Source organism: Vanessa cardui, chromosome 5 (genome assembly GCF_905220365.1).
Source record: "Vanessa cardui chromosome 5, ilVanCard2.1, whole genome shotgun sequence".
Lineage (NCBI taxonomy): Eukaryota > Metazoa > Arthropoda > Insecta > Lepidoptera > Nymphalidae > Vanessa > Vanessa cardui.
In genome coordinates, this window is record NC_061127.1 from 15,896,981 (window position 1) to 15,916,574 (window position 19,594).

The 19,594-nt window shown below is 38.4% G+C and overlaps 1 protein-coding gene across 1 annotated transcript; it reads right to left on the reverse strand.

The window, feature by feature from the left end:
• Nucleotides 1-1,382: 1,382 nt before the first annotated feature.
• On the reverse strand, nt 1,383-17,860 carry LOC124530133 (chaoptin-like). The gene is made up of 6 exons (XM_047104141.1): nt 17,736-17,860; nt 6,179-6,404; nt 5,707-5,842; nt 5,511-5,621; nt 2,313-5,284; nt 1,383-2,239 (listed from the first exon to the last, which is right to left on the reverse strand). Exons 2-6 carry the CDS (start codon nt 6,390-6,392, stop codon nt 1,941-1,943), a joined length of 3,732 nt encoding a protein of 1,243 aa, XP_046960097.1. The 5' UTR covers nt 6,393-6,404; nt 17,736-17,860; the 3' UTR covers nt 1,383-1,940.
• Between the last annotated feature and the right edge of the window lie 1,734 nt (nt 17,861-19,594).

The following is a 19,594-nucleotide window of genomic DNA, read 5'->3' on the forward strand; positions in this document are numbered from 1 at the left end:
TTCGCGAAGTGCACGAGTCCGCGCCGCCAGGAAACCCGCGTTCGCTTCGGTTCGACTTGGCTCATTTCGGGCAATTAAGTAGTTTCGATTGTTTGTTTTAATTATTACATTTTATTTTTCATTAATTGCCTAATTATCATTTTTTGATGCGCTACTAATTTTAAAGAACAACAAATGTAGACGCCGCTACACGCAGTCGGGCAAAGGAAGTTAGATCGACGTTCCTCTAATCTCGAGTTTGCAAATAAATATTGCGTCCGTCTAAAGTACAATTTATTTGTAATTTACATCAAATACCAAAACAGACATTGGTTAAACCCAGATAGCTCAGTGTTAGTTCATCTTAATCGAGATTACGGATTCAAACTCAGAAAAGCACAACAAATTTTTCATGCGCTTAATTTGTGTTCATAGTTATCTCGTGTTCAGCGGTGAAAGAAAACATCGTTGGAGAACCTGTATAATATATCTATTGGAGCAGCGTAGTAGACTATGCTCCAAAATCTTATCCGCAAACGAAGGGTAGGCCTTAGACACCAGTAAGATATAAGTATAGTCATATGGATTTTAGAATTTATTTATTATTCATTTCTACAATAATTCAGAGCGCAAAGTCGTGTATTATCTGAATAAAAAATATTGCCTATAATATTCAAACCCTGTATCGTTTGCGAGTGACCTGTTTCTCTAACACCGTTTTCCCGTCTCGTGATACATTTAACATTTACAAAATAGAGAGTTCGCATCAGCATCTCGCATCATTGTCTCCCCTCGAATGAGACGTTTTATTAAATCTGAATCATAATTATTGGTTTTATGATCTAAGAGGAGTCTTACAATTTAAGGACCATCGCATCGTTTATTCGCGATATATTGTCGCCGTCACTTGCTTCATATTTGTACGCGTACACAAAAAATGCAGAGGCGACTTTATTAATCATTTAATAAAATGACACACACAAAGCGCCGCAGCGCTACTTTCATGAACGTCTCGTAAACATCATCTGGGCGGATAGCACAGCTGCTTTGGTTTCTGATTACGAGAGTAGGTATCGAGTTAGCAGCGCTATGTAACAATACTTTGTCTACACCAATACGTTGTTTTTTTTTCATTACTAAGTGAAATATAATCTCCACTACATCTGTCCGCAAAATATTTAAATACTCGTAAATAAGCCAATTAGCGACCGTTTACCCTCGCTCTGTTACTGGAGATATATTAATTGTAACTGTATTGTTTTAGTCTTCAATTTTTTAATAAATTGTCTGATAGTTTGTATAAAAAAAAATTGTGTACTCATTTTGTTACTTTTAAAAAAATAACAGGATTTTAAAAGAAACTCTACAAGTTTATAAAAATATTTATTTAAGTCTTACTCGTCACGACTCATCACATTCCATTGCTTACAAACCAACCGACTGTGTCAGTGGACCCAAACTCATAAAACATAACATACTCAATGATCAATATAACTATATAAACTTAATATACCTCACAAACGAGTCACCTGAGCTTTGCATTATAGAATACTCAATCAGGTACATAAGGACAAAACAATTACAGATAATTCAATAGGCGTTATAATATTTCTTGTCGCGTAACAATTAATCGTGTAATAAACTTCATCGGAACTGAAATAACAGAATATATATAGGTTTCGTTGCTCGATGTCGCGCCCGACGCGGCTCCGCTCTTCTTGTCGTTAATAATATAAAAGTCTAATTTAGATATCTACACATATTTACAAGTGTTATGTACAATTCAACAGTATAAACAGGACGCAGTCACAATTCCTCAGAGCTTTCACGTGAAAATGTCAGCTCCAGCTCATCTTCAATGTTGGTATTAAACCAAAATGTCTCCTTAGTTTTAATTCGAAGCTACCATTATATAAATATAAAAAAGAATAATATCGTCATAAAATCGTGCCCCTTGAATACTAACTGAGTGAGAGCACTGCACTGAACACTAAAACGAAGGAGTACACCAAACCGGGCGAGCGGAGTCTATGTGCACGACTGGACAGCGCGCTCGCGTGACACTCGGCCTCGTCGGCGTGCAGCTCGAGCAGCGCTCGCGGCGGCGCGCGCGGGCCCGTCACGCACGCGCTGCGCCGCGCCGCCGCCCGCGCACTCCTCGTGCCGCCGCCCACTTCACTCGTCCACCGCCTCAGCCACGCGCCTACCCAGGATGCCGAGCATCCACAGCGAAGTGGGTTTCCCTCGAGTAGCAGGCCTCCTGACAACAAAATGGGAAATTCTTACGTGGAGAATAGAATACTAAAGTAGGCAATTGTCACAGTTATACACACCTGGTAAAACTTTTGTGGCGAAACGATTCCAACCGGTCAAATTTGGGTATAACACTGCTGGTCCAAAGTTAACAAGATGATTATTAGTAAAATCGAGACTCAGATGAGGTATGCGAACAAGAGGCCGCACGAGACCGGGGGGAAGTTCTGACACAGCGGAGTTGGTTAGTCGCAAAGACAGAGAGCGTTGCCGGCCGAGTGCAGCGAAGGCGTGGGGAGCCACGCGGCGCATCGAACCGCTTACTTCTAAAGATCGAAGTTTAGGCGCTCGCAATGTCAACAATTGAGAATCTAATATTTCCTTACGTATTTTAACAATCATCGCTTCTAAGTTAGGAGTGGCAGACACTACTTCCGCAATGGGGAAATCTCTAGTTTCACCGGTAGGTGATTCCAAAGTAAGTGATCTGAGTGAGACTAAGGCACGAAACGCGCGAGGTTCTATTGTTTCTAAATTTCGTAGGTTGTCCATTCTGAGGTAAAGTAACCGAGTCAGACCATCAAAGAGACCCCGCTGTATTCGTACTATGGGATTCTGTGATACGTCAAGGGAGATTAGCTGCGGTAAGGATGCCCACATTGCGGGGCGGAGGGAAGTAAATTTATTTCCAGCAATGTCGAGAGCTCTTAAATTTGAAAGATGGCGCACATCACTTTCACTGTACGAAGTGATATAGTTTCCACTAAGATTTAATTCGGTTAGGTTAGCCAGAGGAAGATGTGGTGTGCCTTTGAGGCCGGTGCTAGCCAACGAGAGGCGCCTCAAACGAGGAGCGTTGTGAAAAAGCTCTTTAAAGTTAGTTTTAATTAAGTTAAAAGAGAGATCTAGGCGACGCAGTCGCGGCAACCCTGCAAGTGTGTTATCTGAGAGGACAGTGAGGGCGTTATGCGATAGGCCCATCTCGTGCAGGAAAGCAGTCGCGTGGAACATGGCAGCGTCGAGGTATTCGATGCGATTACGGGAGAGCTCGAGGCGGCGCAACGTGAACCCTACTTGAGTGAGAGCGCTGCTTGGAAATAGAGCCAACTGGTTATTACTCAAATCTAAATACTCTAAGACAGTGTTTTTAAAGACGTCTCGCGGCAGCGCCCGCAGCTTGTTTTTGTCTAGGCGCAAAAGTTTTAATCTGTGTAGGCTGTGAAACTGCTCCACGGACAGTTGTCCTATTCTGTTTTGTGACAAATCCAAAATTTGTAATGAAGGCATGTCCGAAAAAGTACGCCTTTTTATTATGCTTATATCATTCTCCTGCAAATTTAAAATATTTAGATTAGGTAACGATCCGAAAGCAGAATTATCTAATAACGTAATTCTGTTGTAAGCGAGGAAAATTTGACGAATCTGTTCTCCTAAAGAATTAAAAAAATCTCGCGATATGGTTTCAATAAGATTATGCGATACGTCTAAAATATTAATAAATGCAGGGCGCCCGCCGACAAGGGATGTAATTTTATTATAGCTAACATTAACTGCAAAATCAGTATCCTTATTTGATACATTTGCAAAATATTTTGTTGAAAACTCGACTAAATTGTTCTCCTGCAAATCCAAAACTTCTATTTTTGGAAGATCAGCAAAAGCTTCATCGGCAATTAGTTCTATAACATTCCCAGTCAAACTTAAATAAACTAAGTTCCGCAAATTGTAGAAACTCCGTTCGCTTATATTATTCATGCGATTATAAGATAAATCGACACTTTGTAATTCGATCAAAATCTCAAGAAACTCCGAATTAATTTTACTTATATAATTGTATGATAGCCTTAGCTCTCTTAGTTTATAGCTTCCGTTGTTTTTAGTTACCTCGCTAGGAAATTCTATTATTTTATTAAAATCCAAATTGAGATATTCTAACGAAGGAAAATTTAGCATATCGTCCGACGATATAAAATGAATGTTGTTGTTGTCCAAGCCGAGCCAAGTCAGAGCTCCCAGCGACGAGCGGGTCGATATCTCGCCGCTAAATAGAGCCGATGATAATTCTAAGATTCTCAAATGTGTCAAATTGGAAAACACGCCAGCTTCGACATAGTACAGGTCGTTGAAGCTGAGCACGAGCTCGCGCAGGGGCAGCGGCGGGAACGAGCCGAGCGCTAACTGAGCCAGCCTGTTCCCGCGCAGGCTGAGAGTGGTGAGCCCCTCGGACCAAGCTCCGAACGAGTCAATCACTATATATGAGATGCGGTTGTAGCCCAGATCTAAATATGTTAATGTCGCGGGATTCAAATCTTTTAAGCTAACAGGAATAGTCGTAATAAAGTTGCCGGCCAACGAGAGGGTATGCAGATTCGGCGGCAATACTCTCACTTGCTCCAACATATTGTAGGCTAGGGACAAATATCGAAGCCGGCCCAGCTCACGCATACTGTCGGGGAGCGTCGTGAGCTCGTTGTGGTCCAATTCCAATCGTTCTAAAGTATGCTTAAGTGCGTGCAAAGTCGATTCCGATATGTGCTGCAAGTTATTGTAAGACATCGATAACTTTTCAAGGCGACCACAGTCCAGCACGAACGACGGCACCGTCGTGAAGTCGTTCAGATCGAGAACCAACTGCTTCAGTTGAAGGTTATGATAAAATTCAAAGTAAAAGCCGTCGGTCAGCTCGTTGTTACTTAAATCGAGGGAGTCTACTTTAGAACGTTCGTTTCGACAAGTCGTGTTTGACATTGGCTGCAGTATATTGTTTCTCAAGTGAAGGTGGCGCAGGCGCGGTAACAGCATCAGAGCTCTGCAGGGCAGGTCCGATAGCAGATTGTCAGAGAGGCGCAGCAGCGCCAGCGAGGGGGGCAGCGCGCCCGCGTCCAACTGCCGCAGTCGGTTGCCGTCCAACTCCAGCTGAACTAAATGCCGAAGAGGCGACAAGGCATCCTCGTGTATCACACATATGTGATTGTTACTGAGCGACAAACTAGTTAGCGATTCGGCGAGGCCGCCCCAATCTGTCTTTGGGTCCAAATCGCTTATATAATTGCTGAAACAAATAAAATGTATTTACCCTTCTATCTGTCCAAAGTCCATTGAATATTTTGAAGCATATATTTATCTATTATATCAGTGGTGAATAGATTTAGAAATAAATTAAGTAATAAAGTGCAATGAATTCGCGGTATGCAATCCATTAAGTATATTGTCATTTACAGACTCTTATGGTAAACATGTAGTTTCAACATTTCAGTACGATAAAAATAAGTTTTTACTTTTGTAAATTCAGCCAATTCAAAACTTTCAAGTGTCGAAGCGCGTCTATTGGGATCTCTGTAAATTCGTTGTAACCTAAGTCCAGTGACGCCAGGCTGGATGCCATTGATCTGTAAACAAATTTCTTATGTATTTTATATATATGGTTCGTTAAATCTAAGGCGCTACACTCATAACAAACGGCGGTCAGCTTACGCCAGCGCGGAGGCTTCGATGTGGTGCAGCCGCGAGGCGACGAGCACGAGCGTGCGCAGGGCGCGCGCGTCGAGCGCCGCCTCCGCCAGCGCGCCCAGCCGCGCCGCCGACACCGCCACATGCAGCACGCCCGCCTCTATTCGCACCACCAGTACACTAAGCTCTCACTTCTTGCATAATTATTTATTTTATTATAACTCTAATTTATTTCCTTTGTTGCTCTTCTTTGGCTATTTCATGTGAACCTTAACCGACCAGGCTATGTTCAAAGCAAATGTCTAGACGTATTTTCGATAACTACGTAATCGGAATTATCTCACGTTCAGTGAATTAGGATAAAAATCGTCAATTCAGTTGACTTTGTGACACAAGTATGTATATCTAGTAAGCCGGGAAAAAAAAATTGTAGCAGGTATTTAATATGATTGAAATATAATGATTGTAAAAGTATTAAAGTAGTTAATGTATTTACCGGTGTCGGGGAAGCGATGAAACGGCACATAGTCGCAGGCGAAGTGATCGGCTCGGCAGACGCACAGCGGATTGGCGGCGCAGGGCCGCGGCGAGACGGCGGGCGCCGAGGCGGGGCGGGGCAGCAGCACCAGCAGCGCCGCGGTGAGCACGCGCCCGACCGCGCCGCCTCGCCCGCAACGGTACGACCCTCTCCGCCGCCATGCCCACCGCATCGCACACTGAGCCTTTTAAATTAGAAAATATTTTTTAAAATTTTTAACTGAGTTATTAAAATGTTTATCACATATAAACTGAATAAAAACCGACTTTAAACAAAACACTAATTTAAAACAAATAAATATGTACTAAAAAGTAATAAAAATAATTGCGTATTCAAAATATTTTTTAGAGTCCTCTGAAATAAAAAAATTTGACTACTTAAAAGTCGATTTACGATTATATAACGTAGTTAGAGTTATTGTTATATTTGGAGCCGGTGTCCGGTGTAAAATGGGACCACGGGGGAAGCACTACCTTTCAAACAAAGAAAAAATCAAAATCGGTCCACCCAGTTAAAAGATATGAGGTAACAAACATAAAAAAATACAGACGAATTGATAACCTCATCCTTTTTGAAGTCGTTTGATAAAAGGCGCAGGGCAAGGTTGGTGAATTAGCAAGGTAATACAGATCCATATAAATTCCATATGTGAAATAAAAAGATATGAAATAAGTCCTAAGAGTTGCAGGCAAGTGTACATTGCACAACACACGGCGCACTCGCTCAGCAAACCGAAATACAGCTGTACAGAGCAATGTTCTGGCGTTTGGCGTTTGTGAATAAAATTGATAAATGGTTGACATTTTGTATCACAGATATTTTTTCATTGAGATAATTATTTAATCATCGACAGATTTATAAATTGGACATTAATATAAGAAACTTAATCGAACTCAGAGAAAATTAACAAGTTTGAATTCCCTTATTTCCTCACGACACGACTGCTTCGACAGAAGCGAACGCCTTTGGTTTCTTTATATTATTACATTTATAAAGGAACAGAAAATACATTTTTCCGTACAGCATAATGTAATTATGCCATTCACGTGTAATTTTCAATAATGTAATTTGTTTTATACGAACAAATGAAGTCACAAAATACACTTCAACGCCTCGTCGCTCGATCCAATTGGATCCTACGCAATAAAATTTCATGACTGCTCTTAACGGTGTCTTTTGTAAATTTTATTTCAGACTGTTTATTTTATATAAAAAGAATAATGTACTCATTTAATGAAAGAATATAGCCTTGATAAACAAATTATCGAACTAAGCTACTTGAAAAAGATAATTAAATAAATGCGTTTTATTATTAATTGTAACGGAGTCAAGATGGCCCATTGGTTAGAACGCGTGCATCTTAACCGATGATTGCGGGTTCAAACCCAGGCAAGCACCGCTGATTCATGTGCTTAATTTGTCTTTATAATTCATCTCGTGCTCAGCGGTGAAGGAAAACATCGTGAAGAAACCTGCATGTGACAAATTTCATAGAAATTCTGCCACATGTGTATTCCACCAACCCGCATTGGAACAGCGTAGTGGAATATGTTCCAAACCTTCTCCTCTAAGGGAGAGGAGACCTTTAGCCCAGCAGTGGGAATTTACAGGCTGTTGTTGTTGTTGTTAATTGTAACAGGTTATTTGTCAATGTGAAAAATAAATTGTGAATTATTGTAATCAATATATATTATGAGTTTAAAAATGGTTACTTACTAACGAAAGTTGAAAATAACACTTAATTTATTCAAAAATCCATAAATAAAAATGCATTTTTTCAAACGTTTTTCACGTGACACAAAACGCTCCTGATTGGCTGGGCATATGATGAAGTCACTTTCTTCTAAACGTTGCTTTTCTACTATATGTACCTATGTACCACATATAAAAATACAGGACAGTGACGTCATCAACCCCATTGCGGCGCCATATTGTCCAAGTAGCGTTTTTGCGCGCTATTTAAATATGGAATTTTTAATATGATATTTTTCATTAAATATGTACTAGAAATAAAAAACACAACTTTTACTGGGTTCCTTAACTTCTACGAAATAATATAAAACAGTCAAATAGCCTATTGTCGCGTACTTGTAATTATTAAGCCAGCGCTCAATCAAAGCTAAATTAAACATGTCATGGTATTTATTGTAATGAATAATTGAATCAACCTCGGTGTTTTGTTTAAAATAATCTGAAACTAAACAGCAGCTGTTTTCCATATAATTTACATACTTAAGAATAAAAAAGATAATTTAAACAAAACAGTGACGCCGCGCTCACATAAAAACCGATGAGACCTCACTCCCCTGTCCGCCGGCGCGCCCGCCCTCGGCCTCAGCGCCTAAGACAAAATGATTCAATTCGTCCTCTTTACATTCGTAGGCGCGCGGTTGTGTTGACGCGCCGTATAAGTAATGCGAGGCTTAGCTAAATTAGCATCGCGGCTGAGTGTTGGCTCTCGTGAGTAACGCTACAGCGCAAACAATAATAAGTGTGATTAAACAACAACAAATGCCTCAATTATTACTTTCTCAACTTAACTTATATTATAGTCTACGGGCCTTGACTACACTTTACAATTCTCAATGGATTCTTTTAATTTACGTCACTGAACACCTCAATACAAAAATCAAACAAATGCTTTCGTAGACTTCAAAATTAAATCTTCTTCGCTAATAAACGGAATTATGTAATTGTCGTAAGTTTAGTAGAAAAAATTAAAAGTAAAAACCTTTTTTAAAAAAAACGACCCAGTTCCAGTCGGACTTGCGCACGAAGGGTTCCGTATCATTGACTACCATTGACAGCAACCAAATTACTTTTGTTGATTTGATTGATTTTACTGTTTATTAATGAAGTAAACATACAATTAAGTGTTTTGTAAATATTTCACGTGCCGACCGATAGAGGACAAATCGCGTCGAAAACATTACATATCTATATATACGGCTCACGGCTATCACGGCTCATCATAGGCTCACATCATAGGCTCATCAAGAAGGGAAATGTTTTGCGTGCCTTTGTAATATTCGTATTTATTAAGACAAACATGACTTAAGTATACGATGAATTCAACTTAACTTTCAGTACAAATTTACTATTTATTGTCTCCCATTTCTTTGAAAAATAACAAACACAGTAACTGCGACAGATGCTAGCTTGTAGCAGAGGAACGTACTGTCATGTAGATTTTAATAGAGGCTAGTTTTAGTTGTAAGGAATAAAATATATTTTCTGATGTGTTAAGCTTAACCTTTGAATGATGTGAATCACGCGAGTTTACATTTCTCAAAGTTAAGTTAATGTCATCCTAAGCAAATCTTGACAGCGCACTGCATTACTGTTATCTAAATCATACAGTGTGGCGGCGGCATTAGCGCGGAGTCTCCCGTGGCGCAGCGGACATGATTATGCGCCGCGGATGTTGAATGACTGATTACGCGCACTTTGCATGAGTTCGTAAGGACCGTTCGATTGTGTTGTGCACTTAACTTTGCTTTAATAAGATTCTGTAAAAATATGTTGGAAACTAAAGCTTCATTTCACTTTTAGAAGTACATAATAAGATTTTGTAACGCAATTGAGTCACTTTGTGGCATGCTTATGTACCTATTAGGAGCACATTATAGGATTCAATTTTGTATAATATTTGTTTAAAGTAGAATAAAACTTTCTCTGTAAATAATAATTATTTTTTTATATATTCATGAATGAAATTAAGGATAACAGAACAAGTTTAACATGACGTGAAAAATGTCGGTCAGCAGATGAAAGAAATGATTATGTAAATTTAGTTTCGCGAGTCGAGATATCCAATCTTTTCTACATTTGTTTTTCTGTCTTGTTGTTCTTCAAAGGTCGTCTATACAAATGTGATTATTATATTCTATTGTTTATTTTTATTTATATTCATACTGTTAGCCGCCCGCGGCTTCGCTTCCGTCTTAGTGTGGTGGTGGTCGTGCGTCAGGCAAAATGTAGCCTGTCCTTTCTTAGAGTTCAAGTTTGTGTCATACTATATTTTATTTATAATTAATTAATTAATTAAAGATTTATAATATTAATATTGATTGATGAGAGCAGAGTTGCATGTACCAAAACATCGCAGAAGTTTAGGATGTTTGATCAAATTTAATGGTTATACAATACAAGCTATTTCGATGACATTTACGTGTCTGTGAGCAAGTAGCCGTGACGTCATGCGGTCGTAGAGCGGGTTTCAACCTTTAGTCGCAATAAGGCTCGACGTCACGCGTCACGCCGACCGTTCAGCCGCCGCGACCGCCGCGCCTCGGGGGAGTACTTTGCTTGTATTCTCATTTATTAAAAACGTTTGGGTTCCATTCGAACTCATGTAACATGTACGAAGATAAATTTTAACAAGAATATGTTATGTATAAGTAAATAGAAAGCCATTCAGAAAAATAAGCCATAGGGATAAAAATTGTTCAAAAATAGAATATTTGTAAAAAGTGCCGCAAAAAGGACAGAGACATGGTTCTTGATCAACACCAATTTTATTTGAGTCAACTTGAAATTCGTCATGGAGAGTAATTCAGCTCGTAAATATAAGAGACATACGGCACTTTAAACACGTAACATACGGCGTTATTGTTATGTGTATTTCAGATAGTGAACCGGAGCGTGCAACACAATAGATAACAAAACGATACGAACGATTTTCCAAAGGAAACACGAACTCAATATCTCCGCAGATGCAGCTTATAGGCTGGCGAGAGCGACAGTAACTAAGCCAACAGGCGGTCGCCTGCGAGGTGTGCGCTTTCCCGGCGAGCGGCTGCAGGCGGCGCGGTCCGTATGCAGACAAACACATCACGTGATTGTTTATTGGTCGCGACCTCTGTGCGATGCGAGTGCTGAACTCCAATACTTTCAAAATAATAATTTTAATGACTTAGATATCGGTATTTATATAAGTTATTAGGCCTGGTCTAATGCCATATCTTTAATTTCACATTTATTTTCCAAAAAAAAATCTTATCGACTGCATAACTACAAATTTATCTATTAGAGAAGGTTTGAGCAGTAACGGCTGTCCGTTTTCGAACCCGCAATCATCGGTTTAGATCCATTGTTGTAACCACCGGGTCGTCGGCTCTATCAATAGCCAGAAGCGATCATTATCAGTATCTTGACTAACAATAAGTATCAGAGGTTGCATATTACATCAAGATTGGTTTAATTGCATCGACAGCTCAACAGCGCTTCAAGGGTATTGCAAAGCGCTGCCGGCCCAGCGCCGCTCTGATCAATTATTCAGCCTCGAAGTTCTCACTTTCAATATCCGACTCGATTGTGCAACGATCTCACTTTGATGTTTATCTTAATGGACAGGATTCGCATCAAACTACGCTTCATAATACGACCAGAGAAACATGGCTTCCCGATGTCCTGGATATTAGATCTCACATCACACCGAGACTCGCCCCAAATTTACATACATTTTTTACTCTTTGATCGTATGAAACCAATCCTTGCTCATCTCATTTAAATTAGAATAACACTTTAATTGCGCTATTTTACATATCCTCGTGTGATAGGTTTCATAAGACAGATGCAGCGTACGATATTTCATAACGGATCACGAGGTGAATTAAAAAAACATATTACAAGTCAGTAGTCTCGTCACAGGTCCGGATCCCGCAAACTTTGCACGCGTTCTAACCGCTAATACAGTGGCGTTTATCAAAATCAAAAATCAAAATCAAAGTATACTTTATTCAAGTGGGCTTTTACAAGCACTTTTGAATCGTCATTTAACAATTAAGTGAAGCTACCACCGGTTCGGAAAGTAGATTCTACCGAGAAGAACCGGCAAGAAACTCAGTAGTTACTCTTTTTCAACATTTAAAAAAATACAGTCATGTTAGTTAATTTTTAAGTTAATACAATTATTAAATTAATATATCCTACCTGGAAGTCAACAGGTATTAATTACATGCTTTTTTTGATGAAATAAGATCATCATCATCAAGTCATCTGCACCTCAAAGGTTTTCTGACTTCGATAAAGAAGGAAGTTATCGAGTCGGATGTATTTTTTTTTCTCATAACTCCAGCATTTCTGTGTCTAAAAGTTGTATTCATTTGTTAAAACTAAATAATGCGACACAACAAACATCAACGTCGAGATCAATGCAACAGATTGTATATTAGTAGATGACGAAAACGGTTGGAACTGATACCAGTTGTGTTTCGGACAACATTATGTTTGTTATATATCTATATGTGACATTTTTAACTTTTCCGTTTAGTAAATTCAAATCGTTTGTAAAAAATACATTGATAGAAAAAGCATATTATTCGATACAAGATTTTATAGATGATAAAAAAGCGTGGAGCTAATACCTGTTGACTTCCAAGCAGGATATATTAATTTAAATAATTGTATTTAACTAACATGACTTTGTATTTTTAAATGTTAAAAAAGATGAACTACTGAGTTTCTTGCCGGTTCTTCTCGGTATAATCTACTTTCCGAACCGGTGGTAGCTTCACTTAATTGTAAAATGACGATTCAAAAGCGCTTGTAAAAGCCTACTTGAATAAAATTTATTTTGATTTGATTTGATTTGTGTACTTAAGTGACGTAACGTTGTATTTTAAATATTTGAAAAGGGTACCATCTCAGTCGAATTTAATAATTTGAAAAGACGCGGAAATACTCGCAACATCCTACTTGAATAAAGTTCTTTTTATTTTTATTCTGGGAGTAACATGGTTTATCAACAAATAAACCTTTTTTTTTTACAATGCCCAAATAGTTTTTACTAAACAACAAGTTAATTCAGAGACAAGGATAATTTGGCTTTATTGCACATTCTCGTATATAACGTAAAGCGTGCAGAGAGGTGGAACTCAGGTAAGAAGTAGCGTCGCGCCGCGCACGGCTCCGGTACAGTAATTAATATCGTCTCCGAGACGCGAGGGTTGCGGCGCTCGCTTGTGTAGTTGGCTGTTTACGAGACAAATTAAATTAACGGTCTTAACAACTTTGCGGCTCCATACGTACCATGTACATTTTAAGCTAACCATTTAATACGAATAACAAATCAAACGACGCTACGCGACGCTCAGACGTATATAACTTTTATTCATTCGCAATGTTTTATTTATTTACGGTATGTGACAAAACAGATATACTTTATCGTGTAACAGGTAAAATACCACACAGAAATAATAATAAAATCAAAAGAATGTATGTACAAAAGGCGGTCTTATCGCTAAGATGATCTCTGTCAGAAAACCTTTGAACAGAGGACACGAAATAAAGTAGAGATGCGGGCTGATACTGCATCCTAATCTCCACAAATACACAACAACTGTACACGAACAAGCGGCGACATTTATATTAACTTCTAAAATAATATTCTTCTTTTAATTTTTATTATATAAATTATACGTAAATTCATCTGTATTACTAAATAACAAAATCTTAAGTAGGTTATTTCTAGTACAATTTTAAATGTTGCTATAATTACGTTTAGCTTAATTCATTTTATAATATTTTATACTAGTCTACTCTGGGATAGACCCAATAATGTTCGTCGAACTAATTAAGTTACTTTTGTGAGTTTGGTCAGCGAGCACTCTCGACAGAAACGAATGAACCGCGCCGGACGTGCGGAGCAGCGGCAGCAACTGAGTGAGGAGAAATTTTTCAATGTGATTAGAACACAAAAATCAATCAAATTTATGTATTCAAAATACCCAGCAGCGCGCGGGACGGCGCGGGCGATCCGTGTAAATTAACTCGCAACACGTCTGAGGCATCAGATGTAATAAATAATACGAACAGCAGCCGATAAGCAGTCGAGTGCGATATATCACTATCTGACAGAGTTTTTATTGGAAATAGAAGGCGGGAGGTTTAACGGTACGCGCCTCAAGTATTAGTTTTGAGTGCGGTTCACGAAAACTTTTGTGGAGATCAACACACGGTCGTAATAAAACGGCAAATATAAATGTATAAACATAAATATATTTAATTGAACTTATACCATGAAGGGATAAAAAAAAATGCAGACAGACATAACAATCAGTGTAGAGCCGAGCGATCTCTTCGGACGCACTCAGGCGAGCGCTTTTATGACGACATCTCACTCGCAAGTGTTCCGTGGCGGGTTATTTCCAGTTTTAAAATCCAGGAAACTGTTGGTCCGAAGTAAATAACTATTTGTGAATTAAACATGTTTTAAATGTTATAATTATATGTATAGACTATAAGGGTATAGATTGAATTATCTTTATCTTTAAGTTTGTACAACTTTCTTAATCAAATGCTTCTAGAATATCTACTTCATTTGTGTTAGTGTTTTCCGCTCGTAACGTTTCCATTATTAGCTTTACTTAACGAAATACACAATATACAAATAAACCATAGAGCCGTCACTTGTATGAAGGGCTCACCTTGAACTTTGAACTTTGGAAGTTTTGCGTCAATTATTAATGTATTATGTATGAACCCGTAGACCAAAGAAAACTAATATCTTTATGAAGAAAGCAACAACTGCGACTACCGACATTTTCTATGACTTTGGGGAACAACGGACCGAGCCCATGCAGGCTGGCTTGAGTATCCAGAATCCATACCAGCCTGAATTTCAAATTATATATACAATTTATAGAATATAATACTTTGATGTGAAACCCCACTCTCGTATAATACGCGGTGGTACCGACTCGTCGCCGCGACAACACTCGGCCTAGCTAAAACAAAAACACTTGTGAGGCTGTGTGATACAGCGCGCTTAATGTCCTTAGCTTAACTAATCCTATCAGGTCTATCATTACTAAGTTTTTTACAACTGGAATATCTGATTTCAGTTAAAAGGCATAATTTTGGGGCTCGACAGCGAAGCGCATTACATATGTAAAAGGTAAAGGTCGCCACCGTGTTCCCAAATTACACAAAGTGAATGACAAATCAAAGCGAACAAAACGTCTGGACGTACACGGCGCCGAAGATTCAAATGTAAATCTGAGCTCGTGTTTAGCGCGCCCTTATAGAATATTCACCGGATAAACTATACGGAGCTACAGAATCAGGTGCGTGTGTGCGTAGAGCTACGCGCGCGGAATAATCAAATATCCGTAGCGCCAGCCAGCTACGACTGCGCAACCTAACACATTTATGTAATAACCTGGCTGTTATTCATACACATAACTCATCGTAAAGTTGATTTTGGCAACATTGTTCTTTGCAAATTGTTAAAAAGGACCGACTGGGCCAATCTCTGCGCAAAATAATCAGTAGAATCCATCCCACTATCCAACACACTAGTGGACGGATTCTACTGTCTCACTAGAGAACGTTGATAAAAGTATTCGTTTTTTTTTTATTATAATAAAGGCTTGTAATTTATAATTACAAATTCTTATAATGTATTTAAACAGCTCTTTGAGTACAATAGTGTGTTAACAGTGAGTCCTTTGTTTAGTGCGAGCAGGAATCCGATCGCTCGCACGAGTGTTAAGACTCATTAAGTGTCTGTCTCACGAATGTAATTCCGTGTCGCACATAATTATACCTCGCTCCTGTCTCATTATACTGAGATTAGCGAATCTGCTCAATGCGATAATAGTGGAAGTTAGCAATGAATATTAATTAGACGACGTGACACATGCTTCCGAGAGCGTGCCTGCGGGTTAGCGCCGCGCAGTCACCGGGTACGTACGCACACCGCACGACCAACTTTACTATGTTATAAGTATTTATAGGTCGCATAACAAGCAATTGATGATTAATTGTGTGTTGTGTGACCGGAAATAGCTCAGTGGTTAGACCTTGCTGAAAAAAGTCATTTATTTATTTATTCGCTCCATTATTCCGTCTGATATATCATTTATTGACTTTAATACTAAACTAAATAGTATTTCTTACACCCTCTATATATCAATGCCCAATTTTTTATTGACTCTCTCGCTTTATAAACCGATTCTAAGTGAGAGCTAGAACGAGCGATGTACACGCCAAGTTCTAAGGTCAGAGTATAATTTGTCACCTGTTTCAAATGACTGCGCTCAACATTAACTAGGATTGTAGTACATCTCCATAATGTGGTGTTGCAACGACACTGGTGAGTGAGCCCGAGAGACCGGTCGCGCTGAGGCCGGCGGCGTTACAACCGACGCCTCGGTGCCGGTGGCGGCGCATTGTCTGTATAGAATGCGAGATATTTGCTGCAAAGCATCGCGTGCTTTAATAATATCTTCTTTTTACACTTTAATTTCACAAGTGAGCATATATATAGCTCTATATATATATATTTCACTCAATCTAAAGGCGCCCTGAACAGGCAACAAGATGTCTAGATGCTCATAATAAATCGTGGCCGCTAATAAGTTTAATTACTTCGGCTGTAAGTTTGCCTCGTCATGGCCGTTTTAATTTCCTTCGACCGCGTGATCGCATTGAACGGTGTATAAGATATTTTCGATTAATGAGATTTGAGTTTTGCGATACCAAAGCGGCAGTAGGCATTTACATATCTTTATGTGTATTTATACAAAAAGTTTGTATATATAATAATAAAGTAGACGGCACAGATGTGATTATTGAGTTGGTACCTGGCTGTGTATGTGATAGCAGTAAAAGTGCTTGTAAAAGAAAAAGGATATTTTTATTGACTAATTGATCCCTTTCAGAGCCGTATGGATAGACGGTGCAAGTAGTGATCGCGGTGTGTGCGAAGATGACCTGCAGCCGAGGTGACATCACGGGCCGGTGTCAAGCAACTGTGTGTACACCGATATGACATAATTAAGTCAGGACTGCTCTAAAAACGAAATAAGTAGGTTGCACTATATTTAAATAATTTCAATGAATTAGCGTTAATTTTAATTACAAGATCTATGTATCAAACGAGTCGAAATGAACAAGTTCGTATCTCAAAAGGTCTCTCGTGTGATTGCCTGAGAGTTCAAAGTAATCTTAGAACTAACTAAAATAACAATATTTCAGTCAGACACATCTAGTTACACACTCGACACATTTACATCTATTCACAAAACAAAACTAATTATAGATTATAAAACTATATAAATATATTGTCAAAGCTTAAAGTCACTAAGCTGTATATTTTGAAGGGATTCACATTGTGTTATAAATAAAGCTTGTGATAAATAATATTTAATTTTTATTATATTTTAAAAACTAAATATTATTTTCCACAAGTTTTATTTATTAATGATAGATCTTAATATTTTCTATCCAGATCCTCTCATTTTTGACCTGGATGATTTAATATCGCTAATATACTATTTAAGTAATTTATTTTTGAACTTTACCGTGGCTCGAAAGTTACAAAACGTTTCGCGTCATACCATTTTTTAAATGTATATAATAAATATAAATAGATATAAATTGCAATGTAATTTATCAAGTTTATATTCTATAAAATCAAATATAGTCTCTTATCATCGCAATATTCTTAAGACTTTATATATAAAACATGTTAACATAGTTTTATTATCGAGCGAACTTTTATACTTACAATCTTAACCGAGGCTTCCGCAATAAACTTTAACCACAAACATCATTGAGTCAACACAAGCTACTACGAGTCGTATACTACTACGAATGCTACGACAGCTACGGGCACCGTCACGTGACACGCCCGCTACGCTCAGCGGCCACGCACTCACTGAACACTGACTCCTAAGCGCTGAGCGACGCTAGGTTGGCCTTCTGTGGAGTTAGTCTTATGAACAAATTAGAAATTCGACGAAGAGCTCGATTGAGGTATGTCAGTAGTAATACATTATATATATAATATTGACTGCAGACAATATGATTTTAAAATTAAACGTTCCAGTATTTAACAAAATTTGAACATTTTAAAGATTATTGTATTTTTACACATTTTAAACATTGCTAAAACGTACCATGAACAGAAATGGCTAAGAGAATGAATTATTACAAATGAAATAATAATTTTATTAAAAAATCATATATACGTAAATACACATTTAAAATAAAAAGGTGTCTCCAGTTTTAATTGTAAAATGATTTAAATTAACGTCTATTGAATTATTCGATCAATATTATTTTGTGTTTCTCTTATTTCTTTATCTTTCTATATATAGTTCAATATTTATGCACATAAAAAAATTCACTCAAATTCCACCGATTAAGTCTTTCAATTCAATACATCACCATATCGGTGAGTATTATTATATTTTTTCAATGTTTGCTATGTATAGTATGTTCTTAATAGCTACTTTACTTATAATGTAGACATAGGCTTTGTGCTATACAATCTGCCGTCCCGACTCCATACGATTGAAGTAATAGATAACAAGATTTTAAGCATATCCTGGACCGCTGCCACGCCACATACCGCACATCCCAACTACGTGAGTCGTCGTACAAGCAAAGTCATTACGATCAGAATATGAATACTTAAAAGTAAAGTAAAGTAACAGCCTGTAAATTCCCACTGCTGGGCTAAAGGCCTCCTCTCCCTTTGAGGAGAAGGTTTGGAACGTATTCCACCACGCTGTTCCAATGCGGGTTACTGGAATGCACATGTGGCAGAATTTCTATGAAATTTGTCACATGCAGGTTTCCTCACGATGTTTTCCTTCACCGCCGAGCACGAGATGACTTATAAACACAATTGAGCACATATGTATAGTGGTGCTGGCCTGGGTTTGAACCCGAAGTCATCGGTTAAGATGCACGAGTTCTTACCTCTGGGCCATCTGAGCTCTACTAAGAATACTTAAAGTAATTTATGTCATTATTTTTGTAACAGCTATATTCTGCAGCATCACTGTCTATGATTATTATTTTTACTTTAATAAATTTAATTGCTTTCTGTGTTTTTTTAGTTTGCGACTCATTGACTGTTATGATCCAGGTGTCTTCATTCAAGGGGTGTTTTTGATCCTTGTGGAACATTGATTTCCACCGCTGATCTGATCTGATCATTGTTTTCCTTTTCTTGATTGGTCCAATCATACTGTAATAGCGGATCATTATATTTTTAATTATTACTTGTTGCAAACTGTATTTATGCATGTACGGCAAAACTGCATGCGACAGTCATACATATTCCTTTTCTGACAAATCAGATGATTTTCATTTTGAAAAGAAATAAATACTAGAGACAAGTTCTGGAGCATGAATACGGGCGTTACGGCGCGTGTGGTGTGCGTGCGCGGCGTGCTGCCGGCGTGCGCGGCGCCGTGTGTTGTGTAACGTGATTTACTCGAGGCTCGGAAATGTCCTTTGCCGTCATTAACAAAGCCGCCGGGCGCTCATGAAAGGTCGCTAAGACAAAAGCTCTTTGTGTTCTCTTTTTATGTCAGCCTTACGGCGCGTGCTCGCTGCGTACTCGCATTACGTAAA